General features: G+C 38.5%; 1 protein-coding gene across 1 annotated transcript in view; it reads left to right on the top strand.

Moving 5' to 3' along the window:
- The window catches only part of SYNE1 (spectrin repeat containing nuclear envelope protein 1), a 471,658-nt gene that overhangs the window by 94,952 nt on the left and 355,984 nt on the right, over nt 1-20,722 (top strand). The window contains exons 4-5 of the mRNA XM_081530296.1: nt 9,231-9,326; nt 14,608-14,691. Coding sequence (XP_081386422.1) covers nt 9,231-9,326; nt 14,608-14,691 — 180 coding nt within the window. The remainder of the gene's footprint in view (nt 1-9,230; nt 9,327-14,607; nt 14,692-20,722) is intronic.

The following is a 20,722-nucleotide window of genomic DNA, read 5'->3' as shown; positions in this document are numbered from 1 at the left end:
TCAGACAGTAAAGAATCTGCCTGCAGTGTGGAAGCCCAGGGTTCGATACCTGGGTTGGGAAGCTCCCCTGGAGAAGGGAATGGCAACCCACTCCAGTATTCTTGCTTGGAGAATTCCACGGACAGGGGAGCCTGGAGGGCTACAGTCCATGGGATCACAAAGAATCGGACATGACTGAGCAACTAACATTGACATTAATTTGCTAATAACAGAGATGTAGACATAGCAAAGTTTTTGCAGATTGCCAAATGTTTTGATAATATTTATCAAAGTTCCCTCTTTTAGAAATATATTTTTTATTAATACATTTATTTGATAAATATTTTTAAATGTTATTTGGTATGCTTAACAAGATTCTAGATACTGAGAATTCAACAGTGAACAAAACAGGAGGAGTAACCCTTTCACTATGATGCTTTTATCCCATTTGGGGAGATGGACAGGAGAGAAAGAAAATAGCTCTTCCGTTGAGAATAGGCTGAAGAGGACAGAGGATAAGATAGAAGGAAGGAGATAAGATAGGAGATTGTTGAGTCATTCAGGTGAGAGAGGACTGGCTTGGACCAAGGTCATAGCTGTGGAGGTGGTAAGAAATGGCTGGATTCTGGGTGCATTTTGAAAATAGACTCTACAATTTGTTGATGGACCAGCTGTGGAGTATGAACAGAGATGCGTAAAGGATAACTCCAGCTTCATCCTGAATAAAACAAATAACTTGAGGAGTATGCTTCTTTTAAACTATATAATGAAAAAGAAAGATTACATGTGAAAGTTGTTAAGAGCAGTTTTTCAAGCAGATTTAAAGTTGAGCCAGAGGGCAAAGTTATTGCCTTTGGGATATTTATTCCAAATCGAATTAAATAATTAAGGAAATGGAAATACTTATGCTATCTGTCATAGGAAACAGTAAAGAATGGGAACTGTCCTCATTTTTGCCAAACAGAGGTGGAAAATAATCACAGTAGTGCTGTTATAAAGGGAGAGAAGGATAAACAAATTATGCATAACATTTTTTTAAATTACTTCACTTTGTTTCTGGAGATATTGGTAATGTTTAATTAGATTTTCTGAATAAGATGACAGAACCTTTTAGATGCTGAATTAATTTTCTCTGGCTCCTGTCAGTGGTTGTAATCACAGTTTTACTCATCTAGTCCAACTGTTGTGGCATTTTTAGACAGTTTTGTGTGATGGGCTTCTTGCCAACCATTGGGGGGTAACTTGCTCCATATCTGCAGGTCAACCTCACTTCCCTTCCCACTCTCCTCTCTGTTCCTGTTGTTTAGCTTATTGTTCCTGCCCATCAGATAACCGGCAGAGCATGTGAACATGCTCGGCCAGTCCTGGGGTGGGATGTCTCCCCATGCCCTGTCTCTCAGCCTGTCACATAGCTCCCACCTGGAGCTCATGTAACCCAGAGGCAGGAGCGACTTATCTCACTTGCTCTAGAAGTGAGACCCCTTTGTATGAACAGAAGTGTCGAGGTACACAGAATACACCTTGAGATCCAGCCTTTGCCTTGAGACATCTTTATATACTGCACAGAAGACCATCTGGGGAATATCTCAGGCCGTGATTACACATCATGGTCAGCAAGCCTGATCGTGCCTGACAGCATGTGTGTTTCAACTGGAGTGAAGCACTATCTGTGCTCCGGACTTTTCCTTTAGGTCTTTTCCAGTTCAGTTTTATTGGTATCACTAGATATGTAGAAATCACAAATTTTAAAGCCTGAGATAAGTATTTAGCAATTTAAAGTAAAATGCTATAAGTTTTATATTATTAAATGCACAGACATGGCCAAAGGGGGACATGGTGTGAGTGGGGCTGATTTGTGTCTATTCCAATATTTCTATACATTTCAGAATGATCACTGCAATAATCTAGTTATTGTTACCATAAAAAGACATTACACAGTTATTGACTATTTTCCTCACACTGTACATTTCACACCTATGACTCATTTATTTTGTAAATAGAAGTTTGTACCTCTTATGCTCCCTCACCTATTTTTCTCCTTCCAAAAACCCCCTTCCCTCTTGCAACCACCTGTTTGTTCTGTGTATCTATGAATCTGTTTCTGTTTTGTTATGTTTGTTCATTTGTTCTGTTTTGTTTTGTTTTAGATTTCACTTATAAGCAAAATCATACAGTATCTGCCTTTCTCTGATTTATTTCACTCCACATAATACTCTCTGGATCCATCCATGTTGTCCTAAATGGAAAAAAATTCATTAATTTTTACAGCTGAGTAGTATTGTATATTTACCACATCTTAATTCATCTCTTGATGAGCACAAACTAGAATAAATAATTCTAGGATGTATATTGAAAGACAAAAGACTCTGAATAGTCTAAACAATCCTGAGAAAGAACAAAGCTGGAGGCATCATACGCTCTGATTTCAAACTATCCTACAAAGCTACAGTAATCAAAACAGTATCATACTGGCACAAAAACAGACACATAGATTAATAGAACAGAATAGACAGCCCATGAATTTGAGCAAACTCTGGGAGATAGTGAAAGACAGGGAAGGCTGGCATGCTGCAGTCCACAGGGTAGCAAAGAGTTGGACATGACCTAGCAATTGAACACACACAAATGAATGTACATTTCTATAGGAAATTAATCTATGATAAATGAGGTAAGGATATACAATGGAAGAATGACAGCTACTTCAATAAATAGTTTTGAGAAAACTGGACAGCTACATGCAAAAAAAAAAAAATCAAATTGGACTACTTTCTCATGTCATACATGAAAATAAATCCAAAATGGATTAAAAGCCTAAATGTAAGACTTGAAATCATAAGATTTCTAGAAGAAAACATAGGTAATCCACTCACTGACATCATTCTTAGTAGGTTTTTTTTTGTTTTGATATGTCTCCTTGGACAAGGGAGACAAGCAAAAGTAAACAAATGGGGCTATATCAAACTAAAAACCTTTTGTATAGTGAAGGAAATGATCAACAAAATGAAAAGATCAACTACTGAATGGGAGAAGATACTTGCAAATGACATATCTGAGAGGGGGCTAATACCCAAAATATGCAAAGAACTCATACAAACTCAATATCCAAAAAACAACATGATTGAAAAATGGGCAGAGGATCTGAATAGATGTTTCCCAAAGAAGATATACACATTGCCAACAGGCACATGAAAAGATGCTCAACATCGCTAATCATCAAGGAAATGCAAATCAAAACCATGATGAAATATCACCTAACACCTGTCAGAATGACAATTCTGATTTCTATCCAGTTTTTAAAATGTGAGAATTCCTTAAATTTTCATTTCATAACAAGTAGTTATGCCTTTTTTTTCCTCAAAATTATTCTCGTATTCCTTTTTCTCCTCAATATTTCAACTTTCTGAAAGTGAAAGTCGCTCAGTCATGTCTGACTCTGCAACCCCATGGACTATACAGTCCATGAAATTCTCCAGGCCAGAATACTGGAGTGGGTAGCCTTTCCCTTCTCCAGGGGATCTTCCCAACCCAGAGATCGAACCCAAGGCAATTTTCTAGGGACATAAAATCAACATGTGGCATAGCAAACATGATCTTCCTATAAGAGTGAAAATATGAAAGTAATGGTTGATAAGGATTAAACATGTACTGCTGCTGCTGCTGCTGCTAAGTCGCTTCAGTCGTGTCCGACTCTGTGTGACCCCATAGATGGCAGCCCACCGGGCTCCTCCATTCCTGGGATTCTCCAGGCAAGAGCACTGGAGTAGGTTGCCATTTCCTTCTCCAATGCATCAAAGTGAAAAGTGAAAGTGAAGTCGCTCAGTCGTGTCCGACTCTTCGCGACCCCATGGACTGCAGCCCACCAGGCTCCTCCATCCATGGGGTTTTCCAGGCAGGAGCACTGGAGTAGGTCACCATTGCCTTCTCCGAAACATGTACTGCTGCTGCTAAGTCGCTTCAGTCGTGGCTGACTCTTGTGCGACCCCATAGACGGCAGCCCACTAGGCTCCGACGGGATTCGAAACATGTACTAGCACTTATAAAATAATCTACTGTCATTGTGTGTATGAGAATAACTTGTGACCGTTTACTAGTTTATAAGTGCTAGAAACATGTACTAGCACTTATAAACTAGTAAACGGTCACAAGTTATTCTCACACACACAATGACAGTAGATTATTTTTCCCCAATATAAGCAATGCTCAGTGAAAGTTATGCCAAAGATCCCTGTGTTTTCTCAGATTTCATAAAGCTGAAGGAGAAATATTTGGTCTCCTTTCTTTAAGTTCTAAGAGTAAAGGAATAGATCGCATTGTATGACATTAAAGGGGCCGCAAAAATAAAGGAGAAGAAAAAAATTAGAGAAAAACACTCTGTGAGGTCTGTTCCACTCATGAGTTAACTACGAAGGGCACACCCAGGGTGTGCATTTTCCCTGAGTTTCAGAGACTTTAGACAATCCTCTGACAGCCAAAACTTAGGGCTTAAGCCTAGTTTGAGGAGAGCTTCTGCAAGGGAGTAGCCACAGAAGCTAAGTACCTCTTTTTCCTTTTTTGTTTTCTCCATCTCCCTCTCCCCTAAGTCAGGACATTCCATTCTTTGAGATTCATCATGCATCTCAGATTCATCATGAATATCCGTAGAATATCTAAATGTGATTTCCAGAGCCAAGAGTATAGTATTTCCAAACACTGTACAAAACTAAGAGCTTATTGTAATTTTATCTTAATAAAAAATAGATAGCTATGGTCTTAAAATGTGCCTGGTGGATTTCTGTCTAGTGCTTGAAATTGTACATTGTCAAGCCATGGGAACAAACCACATTATCTCTATTTTCCATTAAGTCAGGCTCCAGTGAATTACCCTCATTTCTATCTCTTCTTTTTGGCGTCTAGCACCATGACCCAAATCCTACAAAGAAATCAGACTGATGCTGTGAATCCTTATATATATATATGACAAGAGAGGCATTTTAGATGAGAGGTTTTCTATTAAAAGATTGTTTCAAAAAGTAAATGCACTGTTGTCACGATAGTAAAGGTCCCTTCTAGTTGACCATTTGCTATAGATAAATGGTACTTTATACAAAATGGGAGAGCAAAACTTGTCCAATAATTACTAGGACTTCTTATTCTAGTATAATTTTTGGTAACACTTTTGATAAATAAAGTGATCTTACACAGCATGTACGTTATGTAAAATTGGATAGAACTTGTAGAAATACGAAGATCATTTTCTGGGATTCATTTTTGCAAGCTCTTTGCAGTCAGAGGTTTGTTTTCTTCCTCTTTTACTGGTTGAGGTATTAAGTTACGAATTTATTACATACTAGGTTCTCTAATTCTGTGTGTTGGAAATATAATAGTTGTATATTATAAATTACATAAGCATTTTTATTTTAAAGAAAAATATTTTGTCCAGTTTCTAGTTAGTCTGATAATAGTTGTCCGACTACATCTCTTTACTTTGTGTAGGAAGATATTGGTGAAAAAATTTTCAGAAGCAACTCATACTTCCTATAAAAAGAGAAATTTTTGCCTCATATCCTTATTTTGCCTCATATCCTCATGTCTCCAAGATTCTAAAAGGTAACTTGCAGATAAGCATCACATATCTCTGTTGAGATATCTATCCATGTGTGAGGCACTGTTCTTGGTATTATGTATATAAACATATATTCATCTTCCTTGTCCTCAAGAAGTCCATGATCTGAATTCCTGAGGACACAGACTTGTGAATAACTAACTGTAATGCAATATGATTATTATAATCTGATCTGAACCATGAATTAACACAAAAGAAGTGATTTAATTCCAGTTAGAAAACTGGAAAAGGTAATGTAAAACTGTGTCATAAAACTGACCAGGAATTTACTAAATGGGAAAGTAGGAAAGTGAGAGTATTCTAGGTATCTATATTCTTGCAATAAAAACTACTTGCTTTTTTTTTTTCCATGTGCAGGCTAGAAACTTCATTCATTTCTTCAGCAAGTTTTTAATGAGTTCCTACTGTGAATAAGACACTCAGAAACAAGATGCTTCTATGCGTTGCATTGTAGTCTGGGATTGCCAAGAACCTGGAGATAATTTTTCCTTACTCATCATATATGCACTACATTTTAAGAACCATTAGTATGGGCACAGGGAAAAGAGCATTTTTTAAGAAACCTGAATTCATTCATTCATTCATTCAGTCAGTCAGCCAGCCAACAATATTTGTGGAGTGCCGGCCTTGTGCTCAACAATGTTTAGTAGAGAGCACTTACCTGGAAGGAAGGATTCAAGAATCATGTCTGTCCAGACAATTTTTTAAACAACAGAGGAGTTGGGATTGAGTTTGGTGAATGGCCACAGTCACGAAGAAAGGAGAGCGAGAGAGAAGTAGAAGAGGCCTGTGAACCAGGCGGGCTGATCAAAAGAGCTTGGGGAGAAGCAGCTCAAGGAGAGGCCAACAAGGCCTCAACCACCACCACTGCTGGTGCCCACAAAGCCCAGTGCAGTGGGATGAGGGGTCACTGGCTTATTCAGAGGTCAGTGCTGGTCTGGAGGCCACTTCTAGGAGTGGCAAAAGGGGCAGGGAGCATGTGGAGGACAGATAGGGATGCAGGAGAACACAAATGAGGGGCAGAAGTGGGGTGAAGACAAAGTGCTCTTCAGGGACTTCCCTGGTGGTTCAGTGGTTAGGACTCCGCACATCCACTACAGGGGGCGCGAGTTCAAATCCCGGTCGGGGAACTAAGATCTCACACGTCTTGTGACATGGCAAAAAAAAAAAAAAGTTCTTCGAAGTAACAGAAAGTGAAGTCGCTCAGTCGTGTCCGACTCTTTGCGACCCCAAGAACTGTAGCCCACCAGGCTCTTCCATCCATGGAATTTTCTAGGCAAGAGTACTGGAGTGGGTTGCCATTGCCTTCTCCAGGGGATCTTCCCGATCCAGGGATTGAACCCGTGTCTCCCGCATTGCGGGCTGACACTTTACCATCTGAGCCACCACTTGTGTATGTTTAAAGGCATAATGGGCCTTTCTGTGAATAAACGTGTTGAACCCCCCCCCCCAAAAAAGGCATAATGGATGTATGCAATTTATCTTTGATTTTTGGTGCCCAATTTTTTGAAATATTTATTATTTCATGAAAATTCTCTGCCTTGTTTAATTTTTAAAATATGTCTGCAGTTAACACAATATATGAAAACCCCCATTTGTATTTGCTTGCAGAATGTATCATGTATTTATTAACTTTTGCCCTCATTATTTCACTGTTAATATTAGGATACAAATGGATACTTTAAAAGACAAATAGACCGTATTTTTAACAATGATATATTAGTTCAGTTCGGTTCAGTCACTCAATCATGTCTGACTCTTTGCGACCCCATGAACCACAGCACGCCAGGCCTCCCTGTCCAAAACCAACTCCACAATTTTGACTGTTATCATATCAAATATTTTTCCTTAAAAAAGTCTCATTTTATTCCTAATAGTTTTATTTAAATGCTTAGCATATAAAGTCACTATTATGTTTTTGATGTATAAATAGTAAGCAGTGTGAATAGTGGAATTTAAAAGAGAAAGCTTGAAAATGAAAACTCTGTTATTTTTGAACATGTATTTCACAGCATGAGAACAAAATGTATTCAGCTATTCATTTTATAAAGAGAAAAATGCATTTAAAATTAGATTTGTACCATTCAGAGATAGTAATTCATGCAGTCATAAGAAAGATAAATGTGCCATTATCAGTGGGTAGAGAAAAAATCATGTTTCAATAAAACATTTGGTGATTAAATATCTCTGAGAAAAACTTTCTTTCTAGAAAAGAAAGAAAGACAAATGAAAGTCAGGTATACAGCATTAGGCTTTTAACATGGTCAGGGAGATTTAGAAAATTACAGAGCATGAATCAGCTATAGACTTCTTTAAAATTCATCTTCTGTGAGAAATCTGAGGTCACCTAACTTCTGTTGACCATCAGCTTTAGCATCACTTTTTTTGCTTTCTTCTGAGCCAAACCTTAATCCAAGATTTCATAAACTCTAGTACATGTGTGTGTGCTAAGTTGCTTCAGTCATGTCCGACTCTTTGCAACCCTATGGACTGAAGCCCTCCAGGCTCCTCTGTCCATGAGATTCTCCAGGCAAGAATACTGGAATGAGTTGCCATGCCCTCCTTCAGGAGATCTTCTTGACTCGGGGATTGTATTTCAGGCAGATTCTTTACCATCTGAGCCATCAGGGAAGCCCAGGTATTATGATAACCTTTGTAAAATATAAAAATTCCCCATGAATTAAGTATGGGCTTATTTTTCCGGTAGTGGAGCAGATTTGCCCTCATCAGTCTGTACTCTTGAGCTTACGATCCTTTGGGTTCAATGCCACGTGGTCAGAGAAAGTTTGCAGGATTTTCCAGCCTGTGAAACAGAACGGTTGTGGCCAGCTAACCCACAGGAGTGTCAATCTGCCACCCTGGCTGAGCTAACAGTGTCCCCACAGCAGGTCCCTGAGCTAACAAGGTTACCTTGGAGAGAATGTTCGTAGAAACTTGGCACCTGCCTCAGTCCAGCAGTGTTTATCCGGGTTACCTCCTATTCCCTGCTTACATCCTGTTTTAACCTCTCTCTTATCTTTTATGTTAATAGCACCCTCTTTTCCTCCTTTAATCCCCCACCATCTCTCTCTTGTCAATACTCCCTCTCTGTGGACTTCCCGTGGTGGTCCAGTGGTTAAGAATCCACCTGCCAATGCAAACCTTCCAAGACAGGTTTGATCCCTGGTCTTGGAAGATTCCACATGGTGCAGAGCAGCTAAGCCCATGGGCCACAACTGCTGAAGCCCGAGCGCCCTAGAGCCCCTGCTCTGCAACAAGAGAAGCCACCACGATTAGAAGCCCAGCACCACAACTAGAGAGTAGCCCCCACTCGCCACAACTAGACAAAGCCCATGGAGCAGCAACCAAGCTCCAGCACAGCCAAAACTAAATAAAGAATGAAAGGAAATGCATTAAAAAAATACTCCCATTCTAAACAACATTGGTATGTATGTAAAAACCCAAACAGGAGGTTTTTGAATGTTAAGTTTATCTCCAAAGGGTCATTTTTCTCTTTGCATCTATCAAAAGGTGATTGCCAATGACATCCTCAATAAAGAACTTAGACATTTAGATGTTTTTCACCAGATTTTACCATAGTGAGTACCAAATGTCTGCCAGAGAGTGAGAGAAGCATTTTTTGCATTAACTCATTTTTTAAATTTTATAGCGGAAACCCCCAATGGTGGTGGATGATCTTTTTGAAGACATGAAAGATGGTGTGAAGCTACTTGCTCTGCTGGAAGTCCTGTCTGGGCAGAAACTGGTAAGGATGTTTTCTGTGACCAGATTTATCAAATTGTTCCCCTTTGGAATTTGGAGAGTGTAGATTGGGGAGTGTAAAGGGTGTTACTCATGTAAAAATTTTTCTCTGTAGTTGGTAATACATAGGAAACACTAGTCTATCGGTCACTTCTGGGCGCAAGGAATAAATTTTCTTTCTTGTTCCCACACACCGGTAGTAGCTTTCAAACATTATGTATAGTAGTAGCAACTTACAAGTAAAGGTAAAGAGCTTCATCAATACTCAGTCCCGGTTAACTGCTGCATCTGTACGGTATCCAGGAAGGTAAGTTGGAAATTAATATCTAACACATTTTAAGTGCTTACTTTCCATTTGGAAAGGATTGTTGGTCCAGTCATTCCCATAGTGTTGAAAATTAAGCTTGAAAGCAGCATGGCATTTTTCATCCATTGGTGGACATTCTCCATCATCAGTCATTTGTAACAGGAACAGCATGTTCAGAATCATTTGTTTCTATGTTCAGCAGAACTAGCAGAGTGAAAAACAAATTGACACTGACCTATAAAATGTCTTTTTCTTCATTACTAAAATAATAAAATATTTAGTTCTTTCTGGCTTATGTTTTTTTTTTTTTCATCTTGGAATAGTAGAGAATTAAGTAGTTTGCAAACATAAATTATTTATGTGACATTTCCCACAATTTTTAAAAGGAGCTCAGGAAATAATCTTCAGAATAGTGTATAACACACTAGACACAGTGTCCAAAATTAGATGTACTTATGTTTTCTTAATCTGTTGCATCTTAACAAAGAGCTGCTCAATCATTATTACTTGGATAATTGAGGTTTTTAAAGTGTTTTTGCCTGGTCATAAATTTCCAGTTAATTTCATGTGGGAGTCTTCAACGTAGCTTTTATAAATGTAAGATAGTTGTTTGTTGGAAAATACAAACTGATGATTTTTGTGTAAGTCATCATCTACTTGCATTAATATTACAGCAGAGGCTTCTGGTGAGCCATCTCAGCTCACCTCTGATCTAGCCACGGCAGAGGTGGACATGACCCATACCCTCCATCAGCATCTCAACTCAAGCTCTGGCAACACCTGTCTGAATTTCTGCCCTCAGGGCTTTTATTAAAGCCTTAGGTTGCACAAGGCAACCCTGAAGTGTGGGAAAGTTAATGGTTTCAAAGGAGATGGGAGTTTGTGAATAAAAACTCCAGCCTGGCATTTGTAGGAGGGACAATTTCAAGGCTTATTTCACACATCAGGGAGTGCTCCATTGGATCCTCAGCAGAGCTGAGCCCCAGTTGGCCACTGAGGAGACCCTCAACAGCACACTGTACTATTATAGGTTATTGTTAATTGATTTTTCTTCCTTCCTTCTCTTACTTTCCATGCATCTTCACTCTTGCTACCTGGGATCATCTCCCCAGTCAGTGCATGCACCCATGTTCTTATCTCAGGCTCCGCTTTGGGAGAAATCAAACAAGACACATGTGACAATCCAATTTGGAATCAACAGATGTATGCATGAGCTAAATAAACTGGATTAGCATTAGGATGTGAGAGTCATTGAACTGAAACATTTACCTCCTTGATGGCCAGGTGTAACTAGCCATCTTCATGTAGCCTCCTGAATTAAGCTATTTACTTACATGAAGGAAACTTCATTATAATTCAAACAAGATTTAAGAAGTGTCTCATTCAAAGTGTTGTTATAATTGTGCCGCTCTACTTGGCCAATAGTATACAGAAACCTTGATGGGTATTAACTGCCAAGCTAAATGAGTCTAGAGAAAGTATACATTTTGACATAATAATTCTACTTCTGTTTAAGTGCCCTGCCCATTCAGTCATGGTAAGAATTTTAGAATCTTGAAGCTAGAAGCAATTTCAGAAAGAATCTCAGCATTCTTATTTAACATAGAGGAAACTTGGACATAGAAATACAGTTTCTGGTTTAAATTTCAACAGTCAAAAAAAGAAGATCATGGCATCCAGTCCTATCACTTCATGGCAGATAGATGGGGAAAGTGTGGAAACAGTGTCACATTTCATTTTCCTGGACTCTAAAATCACTGCAGACAGTGACTGCAGCCATGAAATTAAAAAGTCGCTTGCTCCTTGAAACAATAGCTGCGACAAACCTAGACAGTGTATTAAAAAGCAGACACATCACTTTGACCACAAAGGTCCATCTAGTCAAAGCTATAGTTTTTCTAGTAGTCATGTATGGGTGTGAGAGTTGGACAGTAAAGAAGGCTGTGCACTGAACAGTTGATGCTTTCAAACTGTGCTGCTAGAAAAGACTCTTGAGAGGCCTTTGGACTGCAAGGAGATCAAACCAGTCAATCCTAAAGGAAATCAACCCTGAATATTCATTGGAAGGACTGTTGCAGAAGCTGAAGCTCCAATACTTTGGCCACCTGATGCGAAGAGCTGAATCACTGGAAAAGACCCTGTTGCTGGGAAAGATTGAGAGCAAGAGGAGAAGGGGACAACAGAGGATGAGATGGTTGGATGGCATCACCGACTCAACGGACATGAGTCTGAGCAAACTCTAGGAGATGGTAGTGAAGGACAAGGAAGCCTGGCATGCTGCAGGTCATGGGGTCGCAAAGAGTCGGACATGACTTAGTGACTGAACAACAACAAAATTAATTAATTAATTAAATTTTTTGGCTGTGCCATGCAGCATGCAGGATCTTAGATCCCAGACTAGAGATCAAATCCATTCCCCTGCAGTGGAAGCATGGTGTCTTAACCACTGGACTTCCAGGGAAGTCCCTTTCATTATTTATTTTTATTAAACCCTTCAAAATTCTGAATTCCATAAAAGAAAATTACTCTGAAATTATAATAAATATTGGTGATGGTTATTTAAATTTTGTACATGTGGGCATTTTGATCCAGGACCACATTAAGATGAAAAGCATCATTTAAGGGGCTGAGTATCTGAGGCATTCTTGTAGAGCTTTCAAAACGAGAATGTGAACAAAAGCATTTCCCTCAGGAGTGTTAGCAGAGTTCGGGAACTCTATAATTATCTCATACGTAGAACTCTATTAAGAACACTATACTTAACATCATGATTCAGATAGCCTAGGACTCTGGCTTTGACCGTGATCTTCTGGGAAATGCAGCCAAATGCCTTAATATTCTCTTATCATCAGCATCTCAATGTAAGAGAAGAATCTCAATATCTTAGTTTCTTTTAATAGCCTACTGTGACTCTCTTACCTGTGATTTTATTTCAGGTACTAGGGAATTTTAAATTTTTGGAATTATTATCCTTGGATTTCTCTACATCACTTGATTATTATTTGTAGAACATTTACTCTTTGAATGGATCCATGATTATATATCTTTAATCACACATAAAGATAGGAATACTAAATTTAATTTTATACTCAGGCTTTTTTAAAGAATGTGAAGAATTGCCATTGAAAAATTTAAAATAGTAGAAGCAATATGAATAGAGCTTAAGGACTGCAGAGAAATTTATTTCTTATCTATTTTGTTAACCTTCTGTATAGTGTTTTTAAAGACTCCTTAACACTCTGCATTCAAGAAGAATCTAAAAATCCACTTAAAAGTACACAGTGGGCATTCTTAGGAAATTGGGAGCATCACAGGCCCCTGTGTGTCCATCAGGTGACTTTCTTAAACATCAATCATATATTTATAGTAGAACTTGTGTGTAACTGGGTTTAACATTATCTACTGATTGTTCAGCTAACATATCTGGAGTCGCTATTATGGATAAGGCACTGCCTTTTGCCCTTTAAGGAGGACGAAGATAAATGAGGTATGGTTGGTGGCCTCAAAGAGCTTGTAGCCTGGTAGGGAGGATCATTGCGTTAGTTAATGGCAGGTCAATTGTGTTAAAATTGATGCAAATATGAGATAGTTGCCATGGTGTAGGAGGGCAGGAGGATGGGATGTAGGTTATGTTGAGAGATCTGGCTTTTGTTCTTAATTTCTGGGTCCTGACTTGGCTTTAGTTGCAGGTTCCTAGATGCTTTTTACATTTCAAAAGATAATTAATTAGGTAACTAAGTAAGTGAGCCATGCAAGAAAAGAATACATTTTTTTAAAATGTTAAGTATATTTTCTATTTAAATATTTGTTTAAAATCATCTCATAGAAATCACCTGTTATGTTATTAATTGGAAATGAAAAGATACTTGGTTTTGAGCTCTAACAGGAAATTGTTTACAGAGTTTTGGTGTCACAGAGAAGAGACCAGTCTATCAGCTCTGCAATCAGGGACTTGTTATCCTCTCAGGCCCTGTAAATGTAATGCTGTTGACTTCATTGAAATTATTTTGAGTTTTAAAATGAACAGTGTGGCACATAGAAGTCACTTATTATTTTATTATATTTATTAAAATATGTATAATTTATTACATTTTGCTAAGTTAAATGCAAGTAACTTAGTATCCTTGTACCAGATCATACTGTTTTGTGCAGAACATTTTCTTTCTCACATTCCTTCTTTTTAACCTTGGCTCATATAAACCATGTGGGCTTCCCAGGTGGCACTAGTGGTAAAGAACCCGCCTGCCAATGCAGGAGACATAAGAGACATGGGTTCGATTCCTGGGTTGGGAAGATTCCCTAGAGTAGGAAATGGCAACCCTGTCCAGATTTCTTTCGTGCAGAATCCCATGGACAGAGGAGCCTGGCGAGCTACAGTCCATAGGGTTGCAAAGAGTTAGGCACAACTGAAGTGACTTGGCGTGCATACATATGCACCAGGCATTTGGTCATTCAAACTGAGAAATGTCACTAACACTGTCAGTAACTTTCATGTTGGTATGACTGAAAAAAAAATGTGAGTGACCAGCAGTACTTTTTTTAAGACTTTATTTTTCAGAGCGGTTTTAGGTTTATGACAAAATTGAGAGGAAACGAGAGAGATTTCCCATGTTTCTCCAGCCCCCTTACATGCACCAAGAGGACTTTTCATAAAAATACTTCCTAACTTACAGGCGGAACAGTCTCAATAGACAGCATAGGAATTTTGTGAATTTCTAACCTTAGGCATGTAGAAACCTTAAGGGTAAGTGCATTCATAAGCTGAGAGTGAATGTTTGTTTATTGAGTCAATTATACACCTTCCAAGTGCTGTGGGGATAATGTTCCTGTAGGTATCAGCTAACCTTTACAGAATTGAGTAATGTTGGCTGTTCTCAAACATTCTTCAAGTATGTTTTATATCCATTTAAATAGCTTTTTATAACTATCATTTTAATGTGTGCATTTTTATCTATTCTTGTCTTTCTCCCTTTTATAGCCGTGTGAACAAGGACGCCGGATGAAGCGAATTCATGCCGTGGCGAACATTGGCACAGCACTGAAGTTCCTTGAAGGAAGGAAGGTAAGAGAAACAAACGAGGAAGTCATGGGCATATTAATATTTTCAATGTTGATTTGGGGGGTAGAAATACTGCATGCAATCTATACAATGTAAAAGTGCGGTATTATTGTAAAATCATTTTAGACTTGCAGAAGTGGCAAAAAAAAGGCACAGAGATGTCATGTCTGTACTTTAGTCAGCTTTCTCTAATGTGAGGAACTTATTTATATACATGGTACATATATTATATATGTAGGGCTTCCCAGGTGGCGCAGTGGTAAAGAACTGGCCTGCCAATGCAAGAGATTCAAGAGACTCGGGTTCACTCTCTGGGTCAGGAAGATCCCCTGGAGGAGGAAATGGCAACCCACTCCAGTATTCTTGCCTGGAAAAATTCCATGTACAAGAAGAGCCTAGCAGGGACATGAAGAGTCCATGGGGTCGCAAAGAGTCAGACATGACTGAGCACACACACATGCAGTACACAGGAAACACTAGTCTATTGGCACTTATGCATATATATAATATATATAACATATATGTAGCATAGTAAAAACAAGTAGTTTTCTTATTTTCTATCAAATAAGAAAATTAAAATTGATATGATACTGTCAAGTAAAGCATAGAAACTAATCTCACTTCATCACTTTTTTCTCCAGTGTCTTATTTCTATTCCGGGATACAATCCCGTAACACACCTTGTGTTCAATTGCTGTTACTCCTTTGTCTTTTCCATTCTACAACCTTGTCTTTCTATGTCTTTCATGATCTTGATGATAACTCCTAGGCATTTATTTTTCAGAATGTCTCTCAGTTTGGTTTGTATGATATTTTCTCATGATTAGATTGAGGTTATTCATTTTTGACAACAATTCCAAGGAAATGATATATTCTTCTCGGTATATCATATTAGAAGGTACAGGATTCTATCATGTCTTATTGCTGGTGATGCTACCTTCAACTACTTGGTAAAGTCACCTACTGAGTTTTTTTTATGGTAAAACCACTACTTTTCCATTTATAATTGAGAAATAACTTAGGGAAGATAATTGAGATTATGCTAATATTCTGCTTCTCCTCAAACTTTTGCTCATTGATTTTAGTATCAGCTGCCTTCAGTAATACTTCCATGCTGTTCACCTGATGATGATTTTGTTTTCCCCTCATTTCTTTTATACTTATTAATTGGAATTGTTAGGTAAGAAAAAGACAACCTTTCTTCTTCCTCATTTATTTATTCAATTGCTTATTTACTTCACTGTGGACTCACGTATATTTATTTTATTCTATAGTTATAATCCATTGTTGTTATTATTTTGTTGCTCAAATTTTTCTACCTTTGGCCATTAAAAGTTCCTTCATGCTGACTCCTGTACTCTTTGACATGGACCCATTCTTTTGTAAGCATTTCCTTATTTTCTAGAACTACAGCTTTTCCAGGTTTATCTTATATTTCCCCTACCCCAGTCGTGGAATCACCCACTTCTCTAATGAGGCTTTGTTCCTTTCATTCATGAATAGCATTTAGAAATCAAGATTTAGGTGCTGTGTGTGCTCACTGCTACTGAGGTGTCATTGCCCCAGGCCCCCAGACCTAAAGATGTGTATGTTTACTGATCTGGGTATAGACACATATCTATGTTTCTCTCTCTTTCTCTCTCTCTCTTTGTGTTTAGCTTGTCCTATTATAGATGTGTGTAAACCATTACTTCAAACTGACACTTCTGATTTCAGTCCAACACCTCAAGATCCATTCCATGATGATTCTTTTCTGTTTTCTCTGACAATGAGAAACCTGGCTCTCATCTACAATATAGTCTTTCCTTTTTCACCCCTAATATATATACACAAAGTAGTTTCAGAGCTACTTTTGTTAACCCACATTTTATAAGTAACATAACTACTAACTGGAGAACAGTATTTGTGTACAGTGCTTTCAGTCTTAGACATTACAATACCCAGTCAAAAGACTGTTGTCCAAATTTCCTTAGGTTACTTCTGTTCTCCAAATCCCTTTCAGTGTGATTATGTTCAAACAAAGCTAGTGGAGGTGATGGAATTCCAGTTGAGCTATTTGAAATACTAAAAGATGATGCTGTGAAAGTGGTACACTCAATATGTCAGCAAATTTGGAAAACTCAGCGGTGGCCACAGGACTGGAAAAGGTCAGTTTTCATTCCAATCCCAAAGAAAGGCAATGCTAAAGAATTCTCAAACTACCGCACAATTGCACTCATTTCACATGCTAGTAAAATAATGCTCAAAATTCTCCAAGCCGGGCTTCAGCAATACATGAACCATGAACTTCAGGTGTTCAAGCTGGTGTTAGAAAAGAAAGAGGAACCAGAGATCAAATTGCCAACATCTGCTGGATCATTGCAAAAGCAAGAGAGTTTTGAAAAAACATCTATTTCTGCTTTATCGACTATGCCAAAGCCTTTGACTGTGTGGATCACAATAAACTGTGGAAAATTCTTCAAGACCACCTGACCTGCCTCTTGAAAAATCTGTATGCAGGTCAGGAAGCAACAGTTAGAACTGGACATGGAACAACAGACTGGTTCCAAATAGGAAAAGGAGTACGTCAAGGCTGTATATTGTCACCCTGCTTATTTAAATTCTATGCAGAATACAACATGAGAAACACTGGGCTGGAAGAAGCACAAGCTGGAATGAAGATTGCTGGGAGAAATATCAATAACCTCAGATATGCAGATGACACCACCCTTATGGAAGAAAGTGAAGAAGAACTAAAGAACTTCTTGATGAAAGTGAGAGAGGAGAGTGAAAAAGTTGGCTTAAAGCTCAACATACAGAAAACGAAGATCATGGCATCCGGTCCCATCACTTCATGGGAAATAGATGGGGAAACAATGGAAACAGTGGCAGACTTTATTTTTCTGGGCTCCAAAATCACTGCAGATGGTGATTGCAGCCATGAAATTAAAAGACGCTTACTCCTTGGAAGGAAAGTTATGACCAACCTAGATAGCATATTTAAAAGCAGAGACATTACTTTGCCAACAAAGGTCCGTCTAGTCAAGGCTATGGTTTTTCCAGTGATCATGTATGGATGTGAGAGTTGGACTATAAAGAAAGCTGAGTGCCGAAGAATTGATGCTTTTGAATTGTGGTGTTGGAGAAGATTCTTGAGAGTCCCTTGGACTGCAAGGAGATCCAACTAGTCCATCCTAAAGGAGATCAATCCTGGGTGTTCATTGGAAGGACTCATGTTGAAGCCGAAACTCCAATACTTTGGCCACCTGATGCGAAGAGCTGACTCATTAGAAAAGACCCTGATATTGGGAAAGATTGAAGGCAGAGGGAGAAGGGGACGACAGAGGTTGAGATGGCTGGATGGCATCACCGACTCGATGGACATGAGTTTGGGTAAACTCCGGGAGTTGGTGATGGACAGGGAAGCCTGGCATGCTGTGGTTCATGGGGTCGCAAAGAGTCGGACACGACTGAGTGACTGAACTGAACTGAACTGAGTTATTAACTTGTAATAGAGTTACGCTTCCCTGGTGGCTCAGCTGGTAAAGAATCCGCTTGCAGTGTGGGAGACCTGGGTTCCATCCCTGGATTGGGAAGATCCCCTGGAGAAGGCAATGGCAATCCACTCCAGTATTCTGGCCTGGAGAATTCCGTGGACTGTATAGTCCAGGGAGTTACAAGGAGTCGGAGATGACTGAGCAACTTTTACTTCACTAATAGAGCTATATTCCACTTTGGGTAACCACCATACACACACCCTAGTTGACTTTTATTTTAGAGAATGAGACATTACTATGATCCTAGGTAAAAGTTATACTTATACAAGTGGCATTTCCTCCTCATCCCTACTTCTGCATACCCTTTCCCCTTCTTTTCACTTCTTTTCTCACCTCTAGTTCACCAGTCTCTCTGGTTTCTGTTTATCTTTCCTATATTTCTTTGCAAGAAGGGACAGGTACATTTTCATATACCACCTTCTTCCTTACATGAGCGTAGCATTCTGGATATATACCAATTGTACTTTACCATTTTCATTTTACGTTATGCCCTGGAAATCACTCAAATCAATTCACAGAGATCTCCCTCATTCATTTTCACAGCTACATACTATTCCATCGTCTGGATGTGCCAGAGTTTATTCAACCACTCTTGTCTGAATGAGCATTTAGCTTGTTTCTAGCATTTTTCAAACAGGAAACAATGATGCTGTTGATAACTGTGCATAAGTACTTTCATATTATTGAAAGTGCATCTTCTGGGTAGATTTTTAGAAGTATGATTGCCGGATCAACACATAAGTGTATATTTTGTTTGGTTAGGTGTTGACATATTTCCCTCCAAAAGGGTTGCACCACTTCTTTTAGATTTAGCCTTTTCTAACTTGTGGATATTCAAGAAGTCTGTGTTTGGCAGTACCAAAACCAGCTTTATGAATGATATCCAGATACTTCTGGAAAAAAGAATAATTCAATTATATACTTCTCTGTCTTTATGCACTAAATTAATTCATTTACTACACAAGTGCATAATTGAATACTTTTTGTAAAATAGGAACTCTGGAAAAATACAAAATTAAAGAAAACTATATTCTAGCTCTTAAATAATTTACATTTTGATGAGTTGATAGTGCAGTGAGTCAGGATAAAGCTCAGTCAGGTGTACTGACTTCACACCAAACAGAGGCACTGAGGCATCTCAGGCACTGAGATGTGTAAAAAAACAATCTTAGTTTCTTGTAGAAGATTGGACATTGTTTCCAGGTCACTCTAACATCATCCTAATGGAGTGTTTCTCTTCTTCCTTCTCTTGCTCAGTGAGTTTTTCATGGAAAGCTGAACAAAGCCTTATTTAACAGAATAGGTAGAGTTTTCCAAGTCATTCTGACTTCTGTTTCACTGATATAACAATAGTGTCCTTCTTTGTTCTGGTGTGTATTCATTGGTGGGGTGAACATGTCCGCTGTTCTTGTTCTGATGTGTATTCATTGACTAGAATATGAAACAAAATTGTTTTTACTAATTAATGGTTTGGAGAAAAATGCAGTAGACCCTGGTTTGATTCCTGGGTCAGGGAAGATCCACTGGAGAAGGGATAGGCTACTCACTCCAGTATTCTTGGACTTCTCTTGTGGCTCAGCTGGTTAAAGAATCCACCTGCAATGCGGGAGACCTGGGTTCGATCCCTGGGTTGGGAAGATCCCCTGGAGAAGGGAAAGGCCAGTCACTCCAATATTCTGGCCTGGAGAATTCCATGGACTACAGTGCATGGGGTCACAGAGTCCGACATGACTGAGCAACTTTCACTTTTGCTATGAAAGGCATCATTTGTAAAGAGAACCAAAAAGTCTTATTTTCACAGAAAATTTCTTTGTACCATCTCCATTTTCACAGAACAAACCCAAGTAAATTTCAGAAAGTAGAGAATTCAGATTTTAAATATTATATTTGTTAAGGGCAAAAAGTAATACATTTGAGTCTTAGGACAAAAATCCCAAGTATTTTCTGTCTCCACAAATCTCTAAACCTGTTTTAATTTTAAAAAATCTACCTGAAATACATGGTTTGGGCTTCTTTTTCTTGCATTTATTTACCCCATTGGCTCACAAAATAATTGACAGTGGGATAGAAGGAGTTTTTGAAAACTCTTTGGTTCCCTCTCTCTTACTGTTTATTTTTGTTCTTTATAATGTAAGAACTTATATCTCAAACATATTTTCAAGAATTTTGCTTTAACGTTTATATTTGCTTTGTCCCCCATTTAGATTTTTTCCTTGCATGATCGATTTGTTTAGTACTTGAGTTCTAGCTTGATTTACAGAATAACAAAGACACTCTTCAAGTTTTACTGAAGAAAACCCTACCATTCTGTTTATTTTCCTCTTGTTTACATAAAAAGGGATATGTTAGTATTTAATAAGACTTGTATGAGTGATGAATAGATTCATCACTACTTTCCATGAGTTTTTCTCCATTGAGGGGTCATTTGAGTGATTCATCCTTTCTGGTCTCTGGAATTCTTTAGTCTCTTTGGATGTCTCTCTGTTGCCCATCCTACA

The sequence above is a fragment of the Giraffa tippelskirchi genome, chromosome 9 (genome assembly GCF_054371585.1).
Source record: "Giraffa tippelskirchi isolate mGirTip1 chromosome 9, T2T-mGirTip1v1.2.pri, whole genome shotgun sequence".
Lineage (NCBI taxonomy): Eukaryota > Metazoa > Chordata > Mammalia > Artiodactyla > Giraffidae > Giraffa > Giraffa tippelskirchi.
This window is presented reverse-complemented; position numbering and strand designations above follow the sequence as displayed.